Genomic DNA, 23,709 nt, shown 5'->3' on the forward strand with positions numbered 1-23,709 from the left:
ATGTGCCATGCAAGCAGTTATTTATTAAGACATTATATTATTGTCTTGCTTATGATTCATTTTGATTTATTTATTGTTATTAATAATTAAATTTGTTATGCATTTGTACTTTAATGCATTATTTTCTAACTTATGCAAGATACATAAAACATAATTTTATTAGAAATTACATTATTTCATTTATTATTTTTTCTATAGCTACTTAAAATAGTTTCATATCATGTTAATTTGTTCAAATTTTTTTTATCGAAAAATATTTCAGTTTATATTGAAATTTTATTAAATTGATTTTTGTGATTTGTGGAATACAATACTCGAAAGTTACTTTGACTTGAATATATAATCTCTGATTTATATTTTAGACCGGTAACGTATATCACTACTGCTTGTTATCAAGTTGTTTGTAAGCGAAATTTGAATCTTGAACCATGTGATTGCAAGGCCTAGCCTTTTTTTTTTACATTGATTTAAAAGTACAAACACGCCATATTTTTGATAATTCCCACATTGTTGAAGAAATAGTACATGATTTAGCAAGCTTAAATACTACTAAATTAAATCAAAAAAAATATTGAAAAAACTAATATTGAAAGACAAACTTGTATCAAATATTCGTAAGATTTTAGTTAATATTAATTACACACACAAAACTAATATTACTGCTCTATTAAATCGATTTTTTAAATGTTTTCTTTTAATAAATTACAATCTGCCTTTCCAAAAATAACAATAATTAATTTAAGAATAAAGTGAAAAATAGCGTTTATTGACTTTCAAATTTAGTTAAACTTCTCGATTTTGGTAAATTAAATTGTGCACTCATAAACTTCAAATATATATATGAAAGAAATTAAAATGCAATATAATGAAAGTTATTGAATATTAAAAATATTATTATAATTCAATTTCAATCACTTAAATCAATATTGATAACAGGGTACTACCATATTAAATTTATATAAAAAATAAAGTGAACTATAATGAAGAAGACATATGACCATTTAACTAGTTATTGATGTGATTTATTAATTTAACCAAATAATTAATTAACCAGTGAAAATAAATACCACTCATTAAATTGTCATTTAATGAATTCGTGCATCAATAATTATAAAATTACCAATCGATTATTGACTATTGGCAATAAATAGTGACCGACTCAGAGAAATTCATTTCTGGAAGGACACAACCAGAGCCACTTTCATTTTAATTGACCATTTAACTTTAGGTTTTAATCTTTCTTCAAATAGCGGAACGTTGGACACGCAACATAAGATGACTTTACAAAAGCGATTCTTATTAAGATAATAGTATTTTGTGTAAGCTGTAATTATTATGACTGGAGAGAAATGATTTAAACTAGTTCAGTAGTTCAAAGTGAAAAGGTTTGGTTTATTTTTTCGTATTACCCTACGGCACACGACGTGACTTAGGGCAGGTTTCTATGATCACTACAGGTATTTCAGAATTCGAAATATATTGCAGATATGTCAGTCAATAAATATTCATAAAATCATAACTGAAATTATTTGCAATAAATTAGAGATTTTAGTATTTTAAATATTAGAAATATAATAGTTATTTACTGCATTTAGTTTATAGTCTCGATGGTAAAATACAGAAAAGCTTAAAACAAAAAAATATTTTGTAGAATGTAATTTATATATTTATACACATTCATCATATATATACTATCTCTTCTTATATCCTAATCCTCCATTCAATTTTCTTTCTTCAATTCCATTCAATTTTCTTTCTTCTTTTTATTTCTCAATATGTTCTTCTCATCTTCTAATCTAAACTTCTTTCTCCCTTCTCACTTCTAATACATTTTTTTCTTGTATTCTATAAATTAACAATTCTTAATCTACTTTAATATTTTATATTTTTAATTCTGGTATTGCTGGAGATTCGAACCGAATTCCTCCAGCGTGTGAGTCGAGAACGCTACTAAGTGAGCTATTCCCGCCACTACAAAACTAAATTGTCTGAATTGCAATTGAATTCACATAGGCGAAACTAATCAAAACTTACACAAAAAATCACAACACAAATACAACTCTTAAAACAAAAACCAATATAAAACTATGCTCGCAGAACACATCAATGACCTCAAGCATAATATCGATTTCCTTAATCCTACGATTCTACATGTCGAAAATAACTTATTTAAAAGAAGATTTAGCGAAGAGTGCCTAATATCATGGCACAATGAGGCGGCAATAATTATACAAATTGATAGCTATTTGCTTTGCAATGTCTATAAAATAATCCTTGATCATTTTTCAAAACGCCATCAAAACTTAATTAAGCGTTTTTTTATTACTTTATAAAAAACATGTTTACTTTAAAAAATAATTTTTGTAAACACAATCCATTCAGTATTTAGACGTTAATAACTCTGTACATACTATAATATAACTAAAAATTAGTATAAGTAGAATTTATTATTTAGTAATCTGCTATGTGTTTGGACAATAGGTATTTGATCTTAGTAATAAAGTTTTATTTGTACCATCAAAAAAGCACTACATTGGAATGAATTGATGGCATTTCTATGTATTTATATGGAAAAAGGAGCTTCGAGATGCGAGCGTGATTACGGAACAAATTAAGCTCGTAAAGCCGGTGTACTACTGTATAATATGTATATGCTTGTTTCTATTTTGTTCGAGTGTTTTCTAATTTTTGTAGGAATCTCTCAGATCATGTAATCTTAACCTTATTTATTTTATCTACTGTTTAAGCGTCATTATTCTATGAAGCTTAGCGTCTCCGCTTGAACGCTGTTCTTTGATCATATCTAACAATAGTATTATTATTGTGCACGAGTTGTGTTTACAAGTAGGTACTGTTCTTGATGGTTTCCTTGAAGAAAGTGCATTACAAACTATAGGTTTCACTTATTTTTGTTTGCAGATCTAATGATAACTCACTTTCAACATAGATCGTGGTGATTGTACGAAAAACGATTGTAAATAAAACTGAACATATTTATAATTAGGGAGCGTCCATTAATCACGTGAGCGAGTTTTTAAGGATTTTTGGACCCCCCTCCCCCTTGGTGATATTTGGTGATATTCAAAATTACCACCACTTCCACCAACAAATACCACGTGTATTTTTTGTTATGTGAAAAAACTGTAAAATTATTGATTTTTTTAAATGTTTGAACTTTTTTTAAAAAAAATTGTTGAAAAATAAATACACATAATATCTTACTATACCCCTCCCTCCCACATGTGATTTTTTGTGATTTTTTGTCAAACCCCCTTCCCCCTAGAAACCTCACGTGATTAATATACGCCCCCTCGCCTCCTTAGATGCTATTTTTATAAATACTCTGTTTTTTATATATATCATATTTTATCGAATTTTCTTTTTTTGCTTTTTACAACTGATTTCTTTCTTCGTATTTTCCAAACCTGATCTCCAATTTTAAACTAGCTTTTCTTTTTACTTCTGATTTTATTAAAATTCAACTCAACAATTTAAATTCTTTTTAGTTTTAAACTAACTTGTTCTAAATTCTACTTCTTACTTTATTTCTATGCAATTTCAATTTAAAAATTCCAATTCTATTTAATATATATCTCTACGTTTCAATTTCTATTTCATTGGCCAGGATCAATAAGGGGATCGTTGGCTTGTGAGTCAGACACGCTACTGACTGAGCTATTAACGTGACGTAAAAATAGAAATAGTGAAAGTATTTAAAAATCTACAAGTTTTATTTGGCCAATAGTATTTTCAAATTCAAGTGCAAAATTAGTAGCACTATTCTAAGGTTTCATAATATAAATTATAACAAATTAATTTTTGAAATTTTTTGATATAATTTCAAAGAGCCGACCAATTTCGACCGCTAGACCTAACCTTATAAGTAGTCCTCCGATACGATTTTTTTCGTTGTCTGACTCACAAAGTTACTTGTTAAATACGTTGGAATTCGGATCGATTGATATAAAAATTGCTTGGGAATTTAGAAAGTTTCATGGCATTCATAGAAAATCAAACTATTGAGACTACGTCTTTAAGTGCTCGAGTACTTTTGTTGTGTTTGTATTTTAAATTATCTTTGTTAAAGAAACGTATTGTATCAAATTGAGACTTCAAAGGCAATTATATGAAATAAACACACAGTGAATTCTTTGATAAAGTTCAGAACAAAAAAAAACTGCGATTTAGTTTTACAATTATTATAATTTATGATAAATCTATATTCTCTACTATTACTACTATACAGATAATGTAAATAATCTATCTATGAATTTCTTAAAGATGAGATCTATCTTCTGTTAATATTCCGAATCTTTCCGATTATTTAAATTATTATGACTAAACAAGAATGGAGTTAAATTTGACAATTGCAATTATATATTTGAGATTTCTATCTTCTTACAATGTGCTTATTCATTCTGGTATTATTTGGATTCGATATTTGATCGATTTGCAAGATTGAAATATTATCAAAGGACTTAAATCCGTGTCTACTTTTTTATGAGAAACATGTCCAATTTGAGGTCAATAAAAAAAAGTTGTCTTTTATACTTTTGTAAAAAATGATATCAAGAGGTATGAAATTGATGGTCCATCCCTTCTTGTAAACAAATAGTAAATAACCATAAATGAACATGCTATCTAAATGAAAATAGTAAGAAACTTTAGAGCAAAAAAACAAAGTTTTTCAAATTTGGAAAATATGGAAAAATTAAAAATATAGTATTTTTAAACATTTCTTTATTTGAATTTTTAAATTATGCAAATTGAAAAAAAAGTGTAAATTTCATAGTAGTTGATACTCAAAATAATTGAATTTATTTCATTTATCATATGTTGTATCTGATTTTAATAAGATGTATTTTATACATAGAACACTGCATTCAAATGTTTCGTTTTTTTATTTTCAAAATTATTGCTTTTAATGCAATAACTACCCTTTTTTATAAAACAAAAATAATTAGTAATTATGAGGAATAATATTCAAAATTAAAGTTTACTCTACTCAGTGGTGTCTGTTTTTTGTGTTGAGAAAATATTTATAATCTAAGTGATTTTAAACAAAATGAAACGAAATTTTAATAACACTAGTTCTAATTTGATATTTAAAATCATTTCGTTAATATTGGTTATTACATATCTGAGCGATTGCAGGATCAGATTATAGAGCAATATATTTTTTTATTTTAAGAATAATAAAAAATTTTAAACATTCGTGAAATTCACTGGATTAAAGTGAATTTACATAAAAATTTAATTAAAAAAAATTATAAAAAAATATTGTTCATACTTCTCTATCACAAAGAGGGATTCAATGTATAAACTCTATTTTGATCTTTACATTACATATTGTCATTCATAATTACTAAATGTTTCTTTGTATTTTAAAAACAGATTGTAATTGAATCTTGAGAAATAAAAAAATAGATCTCTATAAATTAGGAACCATAAATTACTGATGTTCTCTACTATTAATTATATTTATATATGGTGATTATTTTTGTCATAATTTGATACTTATTGAAATGGTTAATCTTGGTTTAGTTAGATATTAAACAAGTTTATGTATTTATATCTGCATAATAGATGTACATATTTTATTGATAATTTATGTATAAAAAATTATATACGGTTATGGAACATACGTCTTTTTAAAACTAAAACTAATTTCGGTTTTAGGAGTGTCAGTGCTCTTTTACAAAACGTCTAAAAAAATCTTGTTTTTTTGTTGGAAAACAATTTTTTAGTTTAGCTTATGTTTTGTTTTTTTATCGAATGCTTATTTAAACTCTTCAGTTCAATAAAACTACTTTGTATAGTTTTTATCATAATTTCAGTTCATCGAAAATAAATTATAGTTTTTTATGACATCTTCATATGAATTCTTCAACTCTTCAACTCAATAAAAACAATTTATAATTTATCATGTTTTTATTGTGTATTGGTCTCCATTGAACGCAGTACGAATGTTGTGATTTGTACAAGTTCTGAGTTTTTTATAGCGCGGTTCTCATACAACACGATAGCCGTTTTCCATACAACGCGCTACGAAGTAGAATTGATTTACATTTACACGGTAAATCCTTATAGCCCGGTTTTCATATTTCATATATCACCGCGTTATAGGAGGTTCTGTATTCCTATCACTACACAATGCAAGTACATCGGAGTTACTTTTCGATTTTAGGGTCATGTGAATTGGCATGAAGAGGTCTCGATGATGATCGAATAAATGTACACAAATCACACGGTTCGTAAACGATACAAGAATCATTCGCATTCAAAAATTCACCTACGTAATTATGTGGAAATTTACCGATTCATTTGAGAAAACGCAATTGTAATCGGGTTAGTAGGTGAGCTGTTTATGACGATAAATTACACGAATAGCAATATTAATACAAACTCGTTAGAGATAATGAGACATTTAGTCGGGAAAAAATGCCGGTTAAAAATGAAATTGAAATGAGTATACGTAAGTAGATAATTAATTAATAATATTCTTAGACAAAAAAATGTAAGTGATAATTAAATATATATTAGCGGTAATGTAGCAAAGTGTGTGGATAAATGATAGTAAAAAAGTGAAATTTGGAGGTGAACTTTGATATATGTAGATAAACTCATTTATGGATAAAAAACTAAATATTTTGTACTATAATAAAATTCATTTATAAGTTTCTGGTCTTATCTATTTAATCTTTATTATAAAATTAACTTCCCATACGGTAAGTTATAAAAATCGAAAGAAATCGGAAATGAAAATGTTTATGTATCTTTGAAGGTTTTTTTTTTTTTACTAAAAAAAGCACTTTTTTCACAATTTTCAAAATTTTCAAAAATTTGATTTTTTCAGTTTATTTTTTTTAATTAATTTTTGGAACGTGAAGTTTCATAAATTTGGCTTACGGTACGATGCCATACACTACTAGTTCCTTTTACAAATAGTCAACAATCTATGATTTGTTATAATTAAATTGAACTTCAGTTTATAATAGCGTTTTGCAGCAGGCAAAATATCAGAAATAAAAATACAACTTGTTTTTTATAATTTCTCGTAAGGTATGTTCATTGTAATCGCAAAAAATCGCAAATATTTTTTTTATCTTAATATTCTAAAGTTCAGGCATACCTTACTGTTATAGAAAATAAATGAATGTGTGTAATGGTTGTGTGCTGTATGTATATATGTTTGGATACAATTTTCCAAACTGCTCTATTTCAAAAGCGCGGATCAACCGATTTGAATGATTCATAAACATTCGATTCCTATTGATAAAGAGACGTGCTGATTAGTTTTTGGGAAAGACAGGTCTAGCCATTCTAAAAATACTGCGCAAAAAGTGCTAAAAATGGCAAAAAGTGCTAAAAATGGCAAAAAGTGCTAAAAATGGCAAAAAGTGCTAAAAATGGCAAGTCAGTTTTTGGGAGAAACGAACGTCCAATTAGAATGATTCAGAGAACGTTCCACTTGTATTGACGAAATAAAGAATTGATTAAATTTTTGTCAAATACACAGAAGAAAATAAAAATAATCATTACATTTGTATTGACAAAATAAAGAATTGATTAAATTTTTGTCGAATATACAGAAAAAAGTGAAAATAATCATTAAACATATGCGCATCAAATTATCGGATATTTTATAGAAATTCTAATAATGAGGACAAATTTTGTTTCTATTTTTTAGGATTCCGCACCAAGATTTATAACGTTATATAAAAAATGAAAAAATGGAGAATAAAAATGTCACTAAATTTTATTATTTAATATTTTTATCATGCATATTATATTTTTATGTTTCATTTTATTAGGCAAAGTAAATTATTGTAGAATAAAAGACAGTCAATATTTTTCAAAGTAATGAATTGTAAAAATTTCGATTGATGAAATATTTGGACAAGGACGTCATCTTTGATCGACTAAAATTTATCCTCGTCTAATATTTATATTTTATGTAGCTACTACATTAATTCACATCTTAATTAATAACATATTTAACAACTTTAATTTATTAATTCGCATGTATACACATTTATGTGTATATGTATGTGTATATTTATATTAATTTAGGGATATGAACAACAGCACTCTTTTTTTGCACCATAATATTAAATTTACAAACGTTTTCAGACTTTTTTGTTTGTCTCCTCATCAATGTATCATGTAAAATTTAAAATATGATTACCATATTTCATATTTTATATTCATATTTTAAATTTAAAATTACAATACACTGATGATGAGACAAACTTAGTCTCGAAACGTTTGTAAATTTAATTTTATTTAATAAATTAGTGCAAAACAAGAGTGAATATATACATATTTTAAATTTGTTATCTGGTCTACCATTACAATTTTTTTGTAAACCTAAAATGATCATTAAAAGCAAAAATGGAACAAATTTTTACTATATAGATAAGAGAGATGCTCCAATTGAAATTGTTGGAACACATGCTTAATAATTCGTTTAATGTCGATGCAAGTTAATGTGAAGATAAATATGCATAATGATTATGAGATAGGAAAATGCATCTTTATGCTTCAGATGTCTTTATTGCATCACGACGACACCTTTATACGGTCTACTTGCAATGTCAAGTTTCTCCATCGCAGAAAATTGCATACCAGCTTATGTAGGAAAAATATTGAAATCATGGTAATAAATTATTGTTAACCAAATTTAAAACGATAAAAAAGAACATTTTTTATCATATCTTTAGTACGCGATACTCTCTATTAGTATAATTTTATTATAACATCAATTAAATAAACGCTAAATTGCATTCAAGCAAAATTCAGTAAAATTCAATAAATAAACGTAGAAAAATTTTCTTTGTGTAACTATTCTTTGTTTATACTATTGTTTCTTTAACTATTCTTTTTTCATAGTATACTTTTTATAACTATTCTTTTTATACTATGCTTGATTATTACATAAAAACAAAACACTGTTTTATATTTTTTTACATATAAATGTACTGATCTAAAATATGCAATGATCAAGTATACTCGTATAATACTCCTGGGTAGATTTATGTACCATTCCACCATTGTGTTGTATACATTACAGTAATAATAATAAATGTTTCTTTGTGTATCAAGATATTCATAAAAATGCAAAAACTTTTAAAAAAATATATCAAATGCTTTTGAAATACTTTCCAGTTATATTTTACCATAACTATTTTGGATTCTATTTTAAGCACTAATATTTCTAAATTATTTGGTCACATGGTAAATAATTTTGTAAAAATTATTTTTAAATATTCTATTATAATTTTGATATATAGATCTAATTGACCAGTTATCTGTCATTGACATGTATACTCCAACCTAAAAAAATAAAGCTTTGACAATTGACTATTTAGAGTGCAATTTTTGCAAAAAAAAAAAAAATTAAATTTTAAGATCTGAAGAATATTTTGAGGCTATGCCAATATAACCTAAAAAGTTGTAAGTGGTATTTTATCTCAAAGCAGCATTTTACCTCGATTCTGACGACACAAAACTATGTGCAAGTACACAATGAGCGTACCACAGTTAACTGGTTAATAATATTATTACCACGTTGCAGCCTTAGGCATCATTACAATAATACTAGTTGACCAGAATGTCAACTGTCCAGTGTTTCCATGCAGAAATTTGACAAACTTTTCCTCCATAAATTTTATTTAATACAACTTTCAACTACATTTGACACATACAGGAATCGCATTTGACACAGTTCTGCTACTAAATGGAGCACCTGAAATGCTTCTAAAAATAAGTTTGCCAAAAGAGCTAGTTATGGTTTTGTGGTACAATCACTTGTTACGAATTTTACATCTACCTTGGCCAGCTTGATATCAAGGAGTAGTGTTGTCAGATACATTCTTGAGATTATATATCTGAAAAATGATTTAAAGGATAAATTTTTTTGGGAGCATTGCATCAATCGCTACTGAGTCTTCTCGAAGCACTAGGTTGAGGAATGTACATCACAACCTCTTATTGAACACATATTTCTGAAGGCTGTTTAATTACTAACAAAATATCATCACATCAGATGATCGAATTCTCTTAGTTCTGATTGGTTGCCCCAAAACAACGAAGCAACTCAAAAGCAATTGATGACGATGTAAATTTCATAGGAAGTTATGTTGAAATTTTACTCTTCATTTCTGCATGCGGTTTCCGCACTGTAGAATGCATTTCTCAGAATTTTTACAATTTTAATTGCCCTATGTTCTATTGCAAAATTATAATAATTTCATATGTCAGAAGAAATAACCCAACGGCATAGAAAACGAGTGTCCGACGTCCAACAAAATAATTGAGGTTACAGTGACAAATACCTGCACGTCGAATCGAACAGCGAATCACGTTCATACTTGAAAATATGAGGAGGTGAAACAATACGCAAAAGAAAACTTTCTTCTTAGTAATAATACTTATAGTATTTGTCAAACAAGCTCGTGTTCAGCAAATGTACTTAATGAATTGATTTATCGATGCGTCGGTGCTTGTGCTCTTTCAACATTTGCAAAAGGTACGCAGTAAAATATTTTTTGTATGTTTTTTTAATGTTCCAAAGTAAAAACTCTTCATATTTTGCGTTTCAAAGGTATCTGAACATTTTGGCATACCCTATAAGAAATGGATGTGTGTGTATGTGCGGAAACAATTTTTCATCGACGATTTCGAGAGCAGGTATCAACCGATTTGAATGATTCAAAAAAACTTTCGATTCCTATTGACAGAGATATTCTAATTAGTTTTTTTGTAAACCAGTCTTTGTCCTATTCTAAAGTGATTTTTATCTGAAAACGTTTGATGTTTATAACCTTAAACGATGATTTGATATCATGCTGTCTGATATAATACTGACCGAGCCTTATGGTAGACTTATAAGTGCAAACTTAATTTAATTTTTGTAGTAAATTTTCGTTGTAGAAGCTACAATCTCAATCCACTATTGTCACATTTGACACTTGAATTATTTTTTTTCATTGACTTATTTTAATTATTTGTTAGACGTATTTTTTCTATATTAATCATTAAAATAATCCGATAATGAAATTCATACAGACGATTACAGCGAACGATAACAGTATAATTATTGACTATTAAATACAGTTCTGTATTTTAATTTTGTTATAATTATGATGCAAGTTTTAATAGAAGTTCATCTATAGCCAGTTTCATCATTGTCACAGGTTTATGCAGCGACCGTAGAATCGTTTAAGAGAATATTTATATTCTGCCTTTATCGATGACAATAACTTTTCGTAACAGAAATATGAGATTTAATGCGCTTTTAATAATAGGTTATTTATGAGACTTGATTTATCATGAGATCAAAATAAAAAGATTAAGAAACACGTCTCGAAAGTGCATGTAAGTTAGCGTTTCGTCTGAATCAATGGCAACGGTAAAACGTAATCAGTATGCCGATTCCATATACAAAACTTTTCTGTCAAATAGGACAGTGTGCCGGCGAGTATTAATCCATTTAATATAAGGTGTACGCGACGAACTGAGAAACAGCCGTATATATTATAATAAATGAACGCTATCATAAAATAAGTATATGTAATATGTGACACCAATAACCGTATACAGTTATATCATCGTGGGCATGCTCCTAAAGTTGTAAATTAAATCATAAATGGTTTAAATCAGCGATTCCCAAAGTGGACCAGGAGTCCATGACAACATTCTGAGAGTCCACCGACAACATCCGGGGAGTCCACCGACAATATTCGGGAAGTCCGCCGACAACATTCAGGGAGTCCACGACAACATTCGGGGAGTCCACGACAACATTCGGGGAGTCCACGACAACATTCGGGGAGTAAGTCCATGACAACATTGAGGCAGTCCATGACAACATCCAGGTGTCCTTGACAACATTCAGAAAGTCCATGTCAGCAAGAAAAATTTCTGGGTCCACAAAAGTGAATCACAATACACCACGTTTATATATTTACATATATTATACTATATAAAAAAAAGTTTTTTATTGTAGCATCCGTAGGCATTGGATTTGTGGCAGCAATATGGTTGAACTTGTAAAGATCTAATTTGCTGACTATTGAAAGGCTTGACAATAACCTTCGCGCTTTTTGAGACCGTCCTAGTATTTCCGGATACTAAAGATAAAAAATTAAAATAGTTGTAAAATAATGGTCAATTAATAAATGTACCCAAGTAATATGTATTCATACTTAAAATTTGTAATGAACTCACTCGTGATTGTGTGTAGAGTGACCGGACCTGGATCAGAGGTCCCAGATTCGATCGCGCTTTGAGGAGCCCGATGTCAATCAGTAGTGACATCGGTTTTCACTTGGAAATTCAAATAGCAATATGTTTCTAAGTGCAAATATCCCTCAGCCCGTATTACTGTATCAATAAATTATTCGGCCCATTACAGAAATTGTAAAAGATTAGACAACTGTTTGGGTTGCCATCTGTAAAACCGACATAGTATTAAGTCAAGTTAACAGCTCAGCTTACAGGACTCTTAAGTTCTGATTGCTGTTTAAAGACAAGAAAAAACAGAAAAAAATCATAATAAATTTTAGTATAGTTAAACATTTATAAAAATACGATATTTGGCAAATAAAGGTCCACGATAAGGGTCTGATCTTACATTACAAAAAAGTTTGAGAATCTATGATTTAAATTATACCGAGTGCAGAGAATTTGATTGAATCAATCGGCGTGTCACGCCAGGCAAAAATTCCGTACGAAAAATGAGAAAGGTAAGTTTGTCGTCACATCTTCACAATGTAAACAACGATCTTTGGGACGCTTTAATTTTCCGTTTCCGAGTCGCTAAGATTCTGAGCAAACATGACGTCTAGTTTAATATAATTTGTTAAAAGAAATGTGGTTTGAGATATTTATATAACAATTTCTCTAATAAGTACAAATTAGTTGATTTAATATGATTATTTATACACATTTTATTATACAAACTTATACGACTGACATTGGCTTTGACAAAAAATAGTATAAATTTAGTATGCATACAATATTTTTGTGATAAACATTGAAGTATACAAAAAGTATAAATAGATGGCAAACACGGTCGTTTTGCCATTACTTCAATTTTAATTTTTTCCGCACTCCATAGAGTGCGCTACTAACTGTAGCGTGTAAATTTACTCCTGTGTTTAATTCTAGATAATATTCATATAAATATGTAATAAAGAGAAGATAAACTTCATTAATTTGAATAAATGAAATAATAACAATACATAAGCGTGTGAAATATATTTTCTAATTTTAACCTATATATTTTTATTTGATTTTATTAAGTATCCATCTACGTATATCTAACAACATATCTTTTTTAAAAACAAATATGATTATTATAAAATGCGATTATTCATCAATAATTTATAATATAATGAATCCCTAGAATAAGTTATAATAATCGCAAAGACTCGAAAATAATTTTTTTTTTATATTTTTACGTTTCAAGGAACATTTTGACATTCCTTAGAAAAATGGATGTACGTGTGTCTGTGTGTATATGTATGTGGGGATACAAATTTTCGTCGACGATTTCGGAAACACGGAACAACCGACTTGAATAATTAAAAAAAAACGTTCGATTCGTATTGATAAGGAAACGTGCTGATTAGTTTTTGGCAAAGGCAGGTCTAGGCGTTTCCAAGATACGGGGCAAAAATAGCCAAAAATGGTGATTTAGTTTTGAGAGAACAGGGCGTCCGATTGAAATTATTCAAAAAAACATATCACTTATATTGATATATTGAAGTACTAGTTAAGTTTTTAGGAAGACAGGTCTAGTAGTTTCAGAGATCCAATAAAAAAAAGTTTTAAAAAATGTCATTTGGCGGTCAAAAAAGATCATTAGACATATGCACATCAAATTATCAGATATTTATGTAGATTTTAATAATGTGTATCAATTTTCTTTACATTTTATTGGTTGCGTAACGTCGTTTGTCCGTTACACTGCGATGCGGCGCTAACGCGTTTCGATAACGTCTCTTATACAGCTAAGCTGAGCGATTGCTTTGAAAAAATATTCAAAATTTCCAAAATATTTAAAAAAAAAAAATTATTTCCAAATTTTTTTTTTACAGCATTTTTTTTTTAATCTAAATTTCTCAAAAATCTAATTTTTTTATAGTTTTAAAAAATATTTAATCTTTTTTAAAAATTTACTTTTTGGTACGCGAAGTTCCAGCAATTGCTTTAAGGCACGATGCCATAGACCACTAGTTTAAAAATATTTCTAAATATAAATATTTATAAATATATCGTAAGTTGTTAATCTATTATTATTAATAATAATCTATTAATCTATTAGTATTGGACAAAATTTACATTGTATGCCGCTCTGAGCCTTACGCTAAGATCTTTAGTTTTAGTCAACAATATAAGTATTATCGATTGCTTTCTCTTAATCGAAATAAGTGAACAATTAGTATCTTTATCCATCTTGTTTTTTTTCTTTCCTGATGTCTGCTCTTCGAGTTGTAGACATATTTAACGTTGTTCTTTGGCTAGAAATCGAGAACTCGGTCGAGTGTAACGGTTGCAGGCCGAACGCAGTTATCGATGACAATTAGCGCCACCGTGCTATCTCTGGTTGTTTTTTGTTTGCTCTAGTTTTTTTTTTATATTATTTCATCTACCTTCATCTTAAGCATTCTCCTTTCTACCTATGAATCGAATCGTTGCCGATTATGGAACTAGTAAATTGATCAACAGTGTTTCTCGCTATTTCAGGCATAATCGATTTAACTTTTTATATCGGGAAAAAGTTGATTCTGAACTATATTGTTATTGAGTTTTGTTAAAAATTACTCACTAATTTGATTCAGGACTTTCCCGTCGATTAGTGGTTAGAGATATGGGCTATTAATCAGTTTTGTTACCTACCTCGGGCAGCCTATTTGTTAAGCAGTAGTGATATCGGTTTTTGTTTGATAATATAGATTGTATATGATATTTACGATAGTATGTATATGTATATATATATATATATATATATATATATATATATATATATGTATGGTTATATAAATAGTATGATAGTATGAGTTAAAGAAAAAAAATAATGCTCAATGGATAGTTTTTTTAAGTCAAAAACAAGTATAATCATAATTTAGTCATTTTTTATTTATAAATTTACTATTTTTACAGAATATGTATTTGATCTTAGCAATACATGTTTCATTTCACTTCATTAATAAGAACTCTGTGCTGCAACAAATTTATAGCATTTAACATTTATAGAGTTTGTTGCTTCGAGATACGAACAATTCGACATGCGAGCGTTCCTACAAAACGAATTTAGCTCGTAAGGCGGGTTACTACTGTATATATACACATACAAATTTAGCAATATTGATATCAGATTTTTACTTGAGATTATACATTAGAAATATGATTCAATGAGGCAAAGAAGCATTTCGGCGGAATTGCTGCAATATATCTGATAAGTCTTAAAATAAAATTAGAACTAGTGGGGTGTATGGCATCGTGTCTTAAGGCAAATTGCTGGAACTTCCCGTACCGCAACGAAATGTTCGAGGAATATTGAATGTTTTCAAATAGATTATTATAAATATTGTAACATTATCTAATATTTATAAGAATTATATAAACTGAATTGTAAAGTTGAAATTATTTGTTCAAAGTATATTAGAACTTTAGTCAGAATTACAATTAAAAACTGAATGATTTTCAATATACAAAAAAAATATTTTTGAAAAAAAATTTTTTTTGAAAAAAAAAATTTAAACAAAAATTTATTTTACCAAAAGCAATTATTTTGTTAAAACAAGCAGAAGATCTTTGAATCATTCAATTCGGACGCTTAGTACTCCAAAACTGCCATTTTTTGCACATTTAGCTCTGTATCTCCGAAACCGCTGGACCTGCCCTTGCCAAAAACTAATCATCTCTTCTCCCCGTCATTACGAATTGAATGTTTTTTGGATGATTCAAATCGGATGCTCCGATCTCTCAAAAACTTGCTCCGTATCTCCGAAACGGCTGCACGCGCCTTTGCCAAAAACTAATCAGCACATCTCCCTATCAATATAAATCAAATGTTTTTTGAACCATTTGAAGAGGTTAATCCGTGCGCCCAAAAACGTGGACAAAAAATTGTATCCATACATACATACACACACACATCCATTTTTTCTGAGGTATGCCAAAATGTTCAGAAACCTTCAAAACGTCGAGAAATGTAAAAATTTTCAATTTTGATTTTGGACGATTACAATAACTTACCCTACGGGGTAAATGTTATTTTGAGGTAGATAATGGTCAACCTCCCGGGTTATTTTCTAATAATACTGAACAGAAAGAGCACCTTACGGCAGCTCACATAACAAGAATATTCATTGCTGTTAAAAAAGTCCATATAAAGTACCAACTGTCTCTTTCATGAAGACATTTAATAATTGTTTTGTTAGTAGTTAATAACCTTGTGGTTACAAATGTATTTATGTACCAATAATCATAAAAATTAAAAATTTCATACCTGCCATCGTACATGCCAAACGTCCATCGTATCGAAATTCTTTTTGTTATGTAACACAACAAGAATCATCGACCTGTCTTTATGTTCCTCGAACAGCGATTATTTCACTTAATTTTTACGACACATCAAATTTGTTTATGAGTTATAAAAATTAAATTCGAATACAAAATAAATTTTTATTGGAACGAGCATAATTTAATTATCACGACACGCAATATTGTTTTTTTCTTTAATTTTTTTGCAATGTTACTAAAAATTTTAAATCGCCTTGTCAGAATCGCTTGAAATTGAATTATTTGACACCTCTGTGATTTCATGATAATTCTTTTTGATACATTTACCGTATAGATTGAAAAAATACGCTTATAATATCTATATCACTTACACATTAATTACTACATAAATAAAGAAAAAGTACTTGCACTCACACATATAAAGAAACTCTATTGACCATATTCAAAATCTTGGAACGGCCTTCAACTAGATGAAAAAAGTTATAAAAGGGCCAAATGCAATTTGGTAGGATGAGTTGTTGTTGACATTTGTTGAGTTGAGAAGTTCGGTTACTTGAGTGGAAGCAAAATATAAATGGATATCATACAAGGTATTTATATATATATATATATATATATATATATTATATATATATATATATTTATATATATATTGAATAGATTTCAATTTATTATATCGGCTATTACCGGGCCCGCCTGTAGTGTGCAAATTCAATTACAGATACAAAGGAATAAAAAAAATGGCAAATGCTATTCAAAGATTTAGAAGCGTGGGTGAAATCCCGCGCAATGAAATACTAATAGTTTTTACGGATTTGGATAAAAAATCAAATTGGGAGAAGAGAATTGTGTAAGTAATTTATTTAAATCCACTTTTTTATTCTTTAGGACATGTGCGTAATTAAAAAAATATTATATTTATAGTTTGGATGATGCATCCAAGAGACCGACCCGAATAGGAGAGGTCTTTTGGGCCAAATCTTTTCTACAGCATGCAGTTGGGCTGTGTGCCGTGTCCGCCACAGATTATGGTATATATTTCTTCTATATTATAGCATATACATACTTATACACATATATATATATATATATTATATATATATATATATATGAAGGTGATATATTATTTCAAAATCGCGTAAAAACTTTACACTTTTAATTTGAAAATTTTTATAGAAGCGTAATTTGTTATATTATTTACAGTTATACACAAAATCCATTATTACCATATTTTTATAACAGAGTTTGACATGACTGCAGAAAATTAAATCAAATTCGCTCCCGGACAACAAAACTATATCTCTTATGCCGGTAGAGTATGAGAATAGTGACGATGTGGGGCTATACTTCCATGAAATGTTTAAGGAGAAGGATATCCGAATATACTATCATGATAAGGTAATATTACATTTATATAATAATATATAAATACATTGATTGATATATTGAACAATCAGTTATTATAATATTAATAATTATTATTTTAGTCCGATGAAGCAAGTTGGGGCCCCACCGGTCCATCTTCGACGTATAGCGAAAGCGGCGAAGACGTAGCTTCAAAAGTTGGCACGGGCGGGGGTTACCGTGGCCGCGGTTATCATCGCGGCGGTGGACGTGGCGGCGGTAATTATCGCGGCGGTCGACAAGACGGCTGTCGACGTGGCGGCTATAAACATCGCGGCGGTCGTCGTGGCGGCGGCGGCGCTCGATATCGCGGCGGTGGCTACTATCGCGGCGGCAGAAATTATGATCGCGCCATCTTCATTTATTGAATTTTTTATAATTAATAAATAATAAATTAAACAAGTTATTATTTTTATTTGTTTTATCCTTCTATACATGTTCTATATTATGATTCATGTTGTAAATTATATATATATATATATATCATATAGTTTTGCAGCCACAAGTCGAAAAAAACAATATCAAGATATATATATATATATATATATATATATATATATATATATTTCAGACATTTCAGCAAGAAAACTTGTACAAATTTCTATGTTCCTTTGCAATTATTAAGTTTACGGTCTAGTTTTAATTCAGTGGAAGCTAACTACATTCAAATAAAACCCACAACTGTCTACAACAAAATTAAAACTCAGCAAACAACAAATAGCAGATTCAGTCGATGAAATAACAAAATTAAAATACCTTTTATGTTATAATACTAAATCAAAATACTTCATACCGTCTTGGAACAGATATGTTTAGTTTTTTCTGCAATATTTGCTATTAGGGAACCAGATATATTGTATTTTAAATTATTATATTGCTTAAATGCACTCAGTACTTCGGATTTACACTTTATGAAATATTTTGTGACGTTTATTGCTGATGCATCGCGTTGGTGTGAAGTTATTTCATAAAGTGTAAATCCGAAGTACTGAGTGCATTTAAGCAATATAAAATGTATGTAGAAAACAAAACTGGACACAAGATTAAAGCTTTGCAGACAGATAATGGCAGAGAATATTGTAATAATGAATTCAATAATTTTTTAAATAATAATGGTATCAAAAGACGGCTTACTTCACCGTATACGCCTCAACAAAATGGTGTAGCCGAAAGGAAGAACCGGACATTGATAGAAATGGCACGTTGCATGTTAAAGCAAGCGGGGGCACCACAACGGTTTTGGGCTGAGGCTGTTTGCAATGCCAATTACACTAGAAACAGATGTCCAACAAGTGCACTAGATGGATGTATACCATATACGGTATGGACTGGAAAAATTCCAAATTTAGGTTATTTACAAATATTTGGATCAAAAGCATATGTTTTGATTAAAAATGGAAATATCAAAGGAAAATTTGATTCGAGATCTAAACCTGGAATCTTTGTTGGTTATTCGAATAATGCTAAGGCTTATCGAATATATATACCGGGAAGCAATAAGATAATTGAGAGCAGAGACGTTAGATTCTTGAACTATTCTGGATTTAATAATGAATATAGTGAGATATATAGTGAAAATGGTTATGATGTATATTTAAAATTGGGAAATGTCGAGCAAAATACAAACCATGAAAGACCAGCACAGCAGCAATCAAAACGTGGAAAAGGGCGTCCTAGGATTATTCGGACAGGTCATGCGGGAAGGCCGCGAAAAGAATATCAAATAAATAAAGAGATGATCGAAGATACATTAGGAGAATCCTCTGGAGAAGGGGAGGTTGATGAAGGGATTTCAAACGAAAACAATGTGATTAGTGAAAAATGTGAAATATTTGAAAATGCTTTTAATATATCCAAAATTAATATTACGACTTGGGAACAAGCTAGTCAGCTAGGTGATGCTGACGAATGGAGGAAAGCGTTAGAAGACGAGTACCTTGCGCAAATCAAAAATATGTCATGGGATATAGTTGAGCGACCCACACAAAAGAAAGTTATTGGAAACAGATTTGTTTTTACAACAAAATTAGATGGAGAACCTAATAGAAAAAAGGTGCGGTTAGTTGCAAAAGGATGTTCACAAAAATATGGTGAAGATTTTTGTGAGACATATTCTCCGGTGGCACGATCAACTTCTATTAGACTATTGGCAGCATTATCTGCGGAAATGGGTTTAGAAATTCATCAAATGGATGTCGTAACTGCATATTTAAATAGAGAACTTGAAGAAAAAGTCTACATGAATCTGCCAGAACAATTACATGAAGTATTATATAAAATTGTGAATAAGAAACCATTGGGTACCATTCAAAAACCGGCTACTGAGAAAATTAGAGATACAGCGAAGACCTGGCTGAGAAATATTGAGAAAAGCCTAGATCCCGTATGTTTATTGAAGAAAGCACTATATGGATTACGTCAATCAGGTATTCAATGGCACAAAAAATTTGTAACAAAATTGCAGACAATGGGATTCAAAGCAATGTCGCAAGACCCATGTTTGTTCATGTGCAATAAAACAGGAAAACATACATTGATAGTTATCTATGTTGATGATTTATTAATTGCTTCAAATGATAAAGATTGGTTAAATGAAATTAAACTATCTTTATCTGAATGTTTTGAGATGAGAGATTTAGGCAAAGTAGATAGATGTCTTGGAATTGAATTCAAACAGGAAAATGGATTTGTATATTTTGAAACAACGTTCTTATGCAGAAAATATACTAAATCGCTTTAATATGGAAAATTGTAAAATAGTATCAACACCATGCGAGGTTAGACTCCAACTGATTAAACCTAAGGAACCCAATGAATACATCATGCAAAAGTATCCTTATCAATCTTTAATAGGGGCATTAATGTATTTGGCAGTAACTACAAGACCAGATATTGCCTATGCAGTAAATTATTTAAGTCAATTTAATACCAATTATGATACAACACATTGGAACGCAGCAAAGAGAGTATTACGGTACCTGAAGGTACATTGAATTATGGATTGAAATATAAGAAAACAAATCAAAATTTATTTGGAATTGCAGACGCAGATTGGGGAGGTAACATAGTTGACTATAAATCATATTCGGGATTTTGCTTCATATTTGCAGGTGCGCCTATCAGTTGGGAAGCGCGAAAACAGAAAATAGTAGCTCAATCAACAACGGAAGCTGAATATATAGCTTTGAGTGAGGCAACAAGGGAAGCTATATATTTGAACGAATTATTGAAGACTCTAGATATAGGAAGTGAAACGGTTACAATATATAATGACAGCCAGAGTGCTATAGAACTTGTAAAAAACAATAGGTTCAATCCACGAACGAAGCATATCGGATTAAAATATCACAAGGTACGTGATGAATATATTAATAAGAAAATTAATATTCAATTTCTATGCAGCAAACAGATGCCAGCAGATATGCTTACTAAAAGTTTGACTAGAAATAAACACGAAGAGTGTCTGAGGAGAATGGATGGACTGCAAATAGTATAATAAATATAATTTTGAGGGGAGGTGTTAGAATACAAAATTATATATATAGAATGCGGACCTGATGAGGATATCTATCTAGGAGTGAAAGAGGAGGTATCTCCATCATGGTATAAAAGAAAGAAGTTTCAACAAAATCATTCTATTTCGACTGCCTGCCCAAAGGAATAATATACTTTGTATTATTGTATAAATGGAATACTGTTATGTAAATATTATCAAGTAATAAATTTTATTTTACCATTAACATTATTATATTTTAAATTATTATTATATTATAAGTCTAAGGTAAGCTATCATCTTGGTTCTAAACATTTTAAAAATCATAATAATAATCATGATCTTGACAGGTTTTAGCTGTCAATGTTATGAAGCCAAAACTTTTGAACTTGACAGCTAATTTCTTTCGGCGGCAACTTCATGCTGGCTGAAATGTGATGTGACATGACATGATTGAGTTAGCAAATGACGAGCGAATTGAAGAAGCAAAGCTTTAAGCTATTATTATATTGTGTAGGAGTGAGTCCACGAGTTTCCGTAATATAATTAGAATTTGTGTATAAAAGCCGGAGTTTTTATATTTGTGACTATTTGTATCAGAATTCTGATAAAGATATCTTTCCACAAAATATTGAATTATCGGAATTCATAAGTTTGTTTGTATTACAAATAAAGTTGTTTTATTATTAAAGTTATTCACTATGTCTGGTAAGTTTGAAAATATCAATAAATGCGTCATTCCCACTGCTAGAACAAGTGAAACGTGGCGTCAAAAGCACTTAAATAATTTAAAAATGGCGAAGATTAACCACTATGTTATTCTCACTGGAGACTCCCTTATTGAAAACTTGGTCAAGCATCCCGTTTGGGCCAAATTTCAACAATTTCATGCCGCCATTTTTCTTTTAGGTGAAAGATGTAGAGATTTAAAGTTTCAGAAATAGCAAATGATCGTGAGCCATGTCGAGATCTTTTACGAAATAGTCTATTTTATAAAGAAGGATTATTAATAACCGAAAGAAGGATTTATTAATCGTTTTTTCCTCCCAGGTTTCTTAAATTATGTAGTGGACAGGTATATTCCAATTATACCTTTGTGGTCAGGTCTAATGTTAGATAATGACAGAAAACATTTGTATTCAAATGCTGCTGTCGAATCATTTTTCAATACATTAAATAACAATATCTGCCATCGTGAAGAATATGTGAAAGCAGGACATTCCGTGGAGAAATTGAGAGGTATGTTGCGCCTTGCTAATAATGATTTAATAAATAAATGCCCTGTAACACAGAAACTTAATCGTTAGAAAAGCAACAAAAGTTACAATAGAAAAAAAAAAAGAAGAAATGCAAGTCAGGAGAAGTTAGGCATGGTAAACAATATTAAAAAAATGAAAAAAAGCAACACAGTAAATAAAGTAACTAAAAAATTAAATGAGGACCATAACACCACGACAGTAGGATATTAGAGATGCAAAGGAAACAGTGAACAAAAAATCTAATAATCCGTCAATTTTTACCGATGTAGGAAAAATGCTTTTCCTTTGCATAAAAAACCAGACTCAAATAACTCTGCTGACTCTAGTACAATAACGTACAACAATAACGTAGCTATAGATTTTCATTTCTATATAAAACCCTTCATGTATAATATGGAAATATTGTATACTATAGGATTTTTTGGTAAACATGCCATTAAATTGAATATTTTTTTTTACTTTATATGGAAATGAGTCGTTAGATGACAATCATTGACTATTACTTAGCATAAATTGAATATGATAGCAACGAATTCAAAATTTTAAGTGTTCATGAATATGATCATATTATAATTATAATAATGATAACTTTGTTATAAAATTATCATCAGGTTTAAAAATACCTAGTGCCACGTAATAATTATAACCGTTGGCTCTTAGTTTTAATGGATACGATAAACAATTCACTGTTATTACTTCTTGCATAAATCCTTTAAAGGACTATTTTAGTCAATTTCGGAAAGCTGCTTAACTTACAAGAAAGATTCCATTAAATTACACGTTTTCATAAAGTAATTTCTCCCAAACAAATCGATAGTTATAGTTGAGGGCAATCAAAAATGCATACTGTTTATTAAATAACAATGTAGCATGTTAAATATCTAGCTAAAAACATCCCAGTGCGGCCATGCTAAGTACACAGTGTCGCGACAAGTAACGGTATACGAGTATGTGCACTTGTCACTAGTAGTTGTAGGCGCACCGAGACGCATCGAGGCACAATGAGAGGGTAGTTCG

At 29.5% G+C, this 23,709-nt stretch overlaps 2 protein-coding genes across 2 annotated transcripts in view; both read left to right on the top strand.

Moving 5' to 3' along the window:
- Positions 1-17,841: 17,841 nt before the first annotated feature.
- LOC113376297 (abscisic acid and environmental stress-inducible protein-like) lies at positions 17,842-18,308 on the top strand. The gene is made up of 2 exons (XM_026616201.1): positions 17,842-17,934; positions 18,024-18,308. Exons 1-2 carry the CDS (start codon positions 17,842-17,844, stop codon positions 18,306-18,308), a joined length of 378 nt encoding a protein of 125 aa, XP_026471986.1.
- A 3,826-nt stretch (positions 18,309-22,134) lies between these two features.
- LOC113376298 (mucin-2-like) overlaps positions 22,135-23,709 on the top strand; it is a 15,968-nt gene continuing 14,393 nt past the window's right edge. Inside the window, 2 exon segments of the mRNA XM_026616203.1 lie at positions 22,135-22,141; positions 22,484-22,672. Coding sequence (XP_026471988.1) covers positions 22,135-22,141; positions 22,484-22,672 — 196 coding nt within the window.

The sequence above is a fragment of the Ctenocephalides felis genome, unplaced genomic scaffold (genome assembly GCF_003426905.1).
Source record: "Ctenocephalides felis isolate EL2017-DRISC unplaced genomic scaffold, ASM342690v1 CF-g0.4_SCAFFOLD_01886, whole genome shotgun sequence".
NCBI lineage: Eukaryota > Metazoa > Arthropoda > Insecta > Siphonaptera > Pulicidae > Ctenocephalides > Ctenocephalides felis.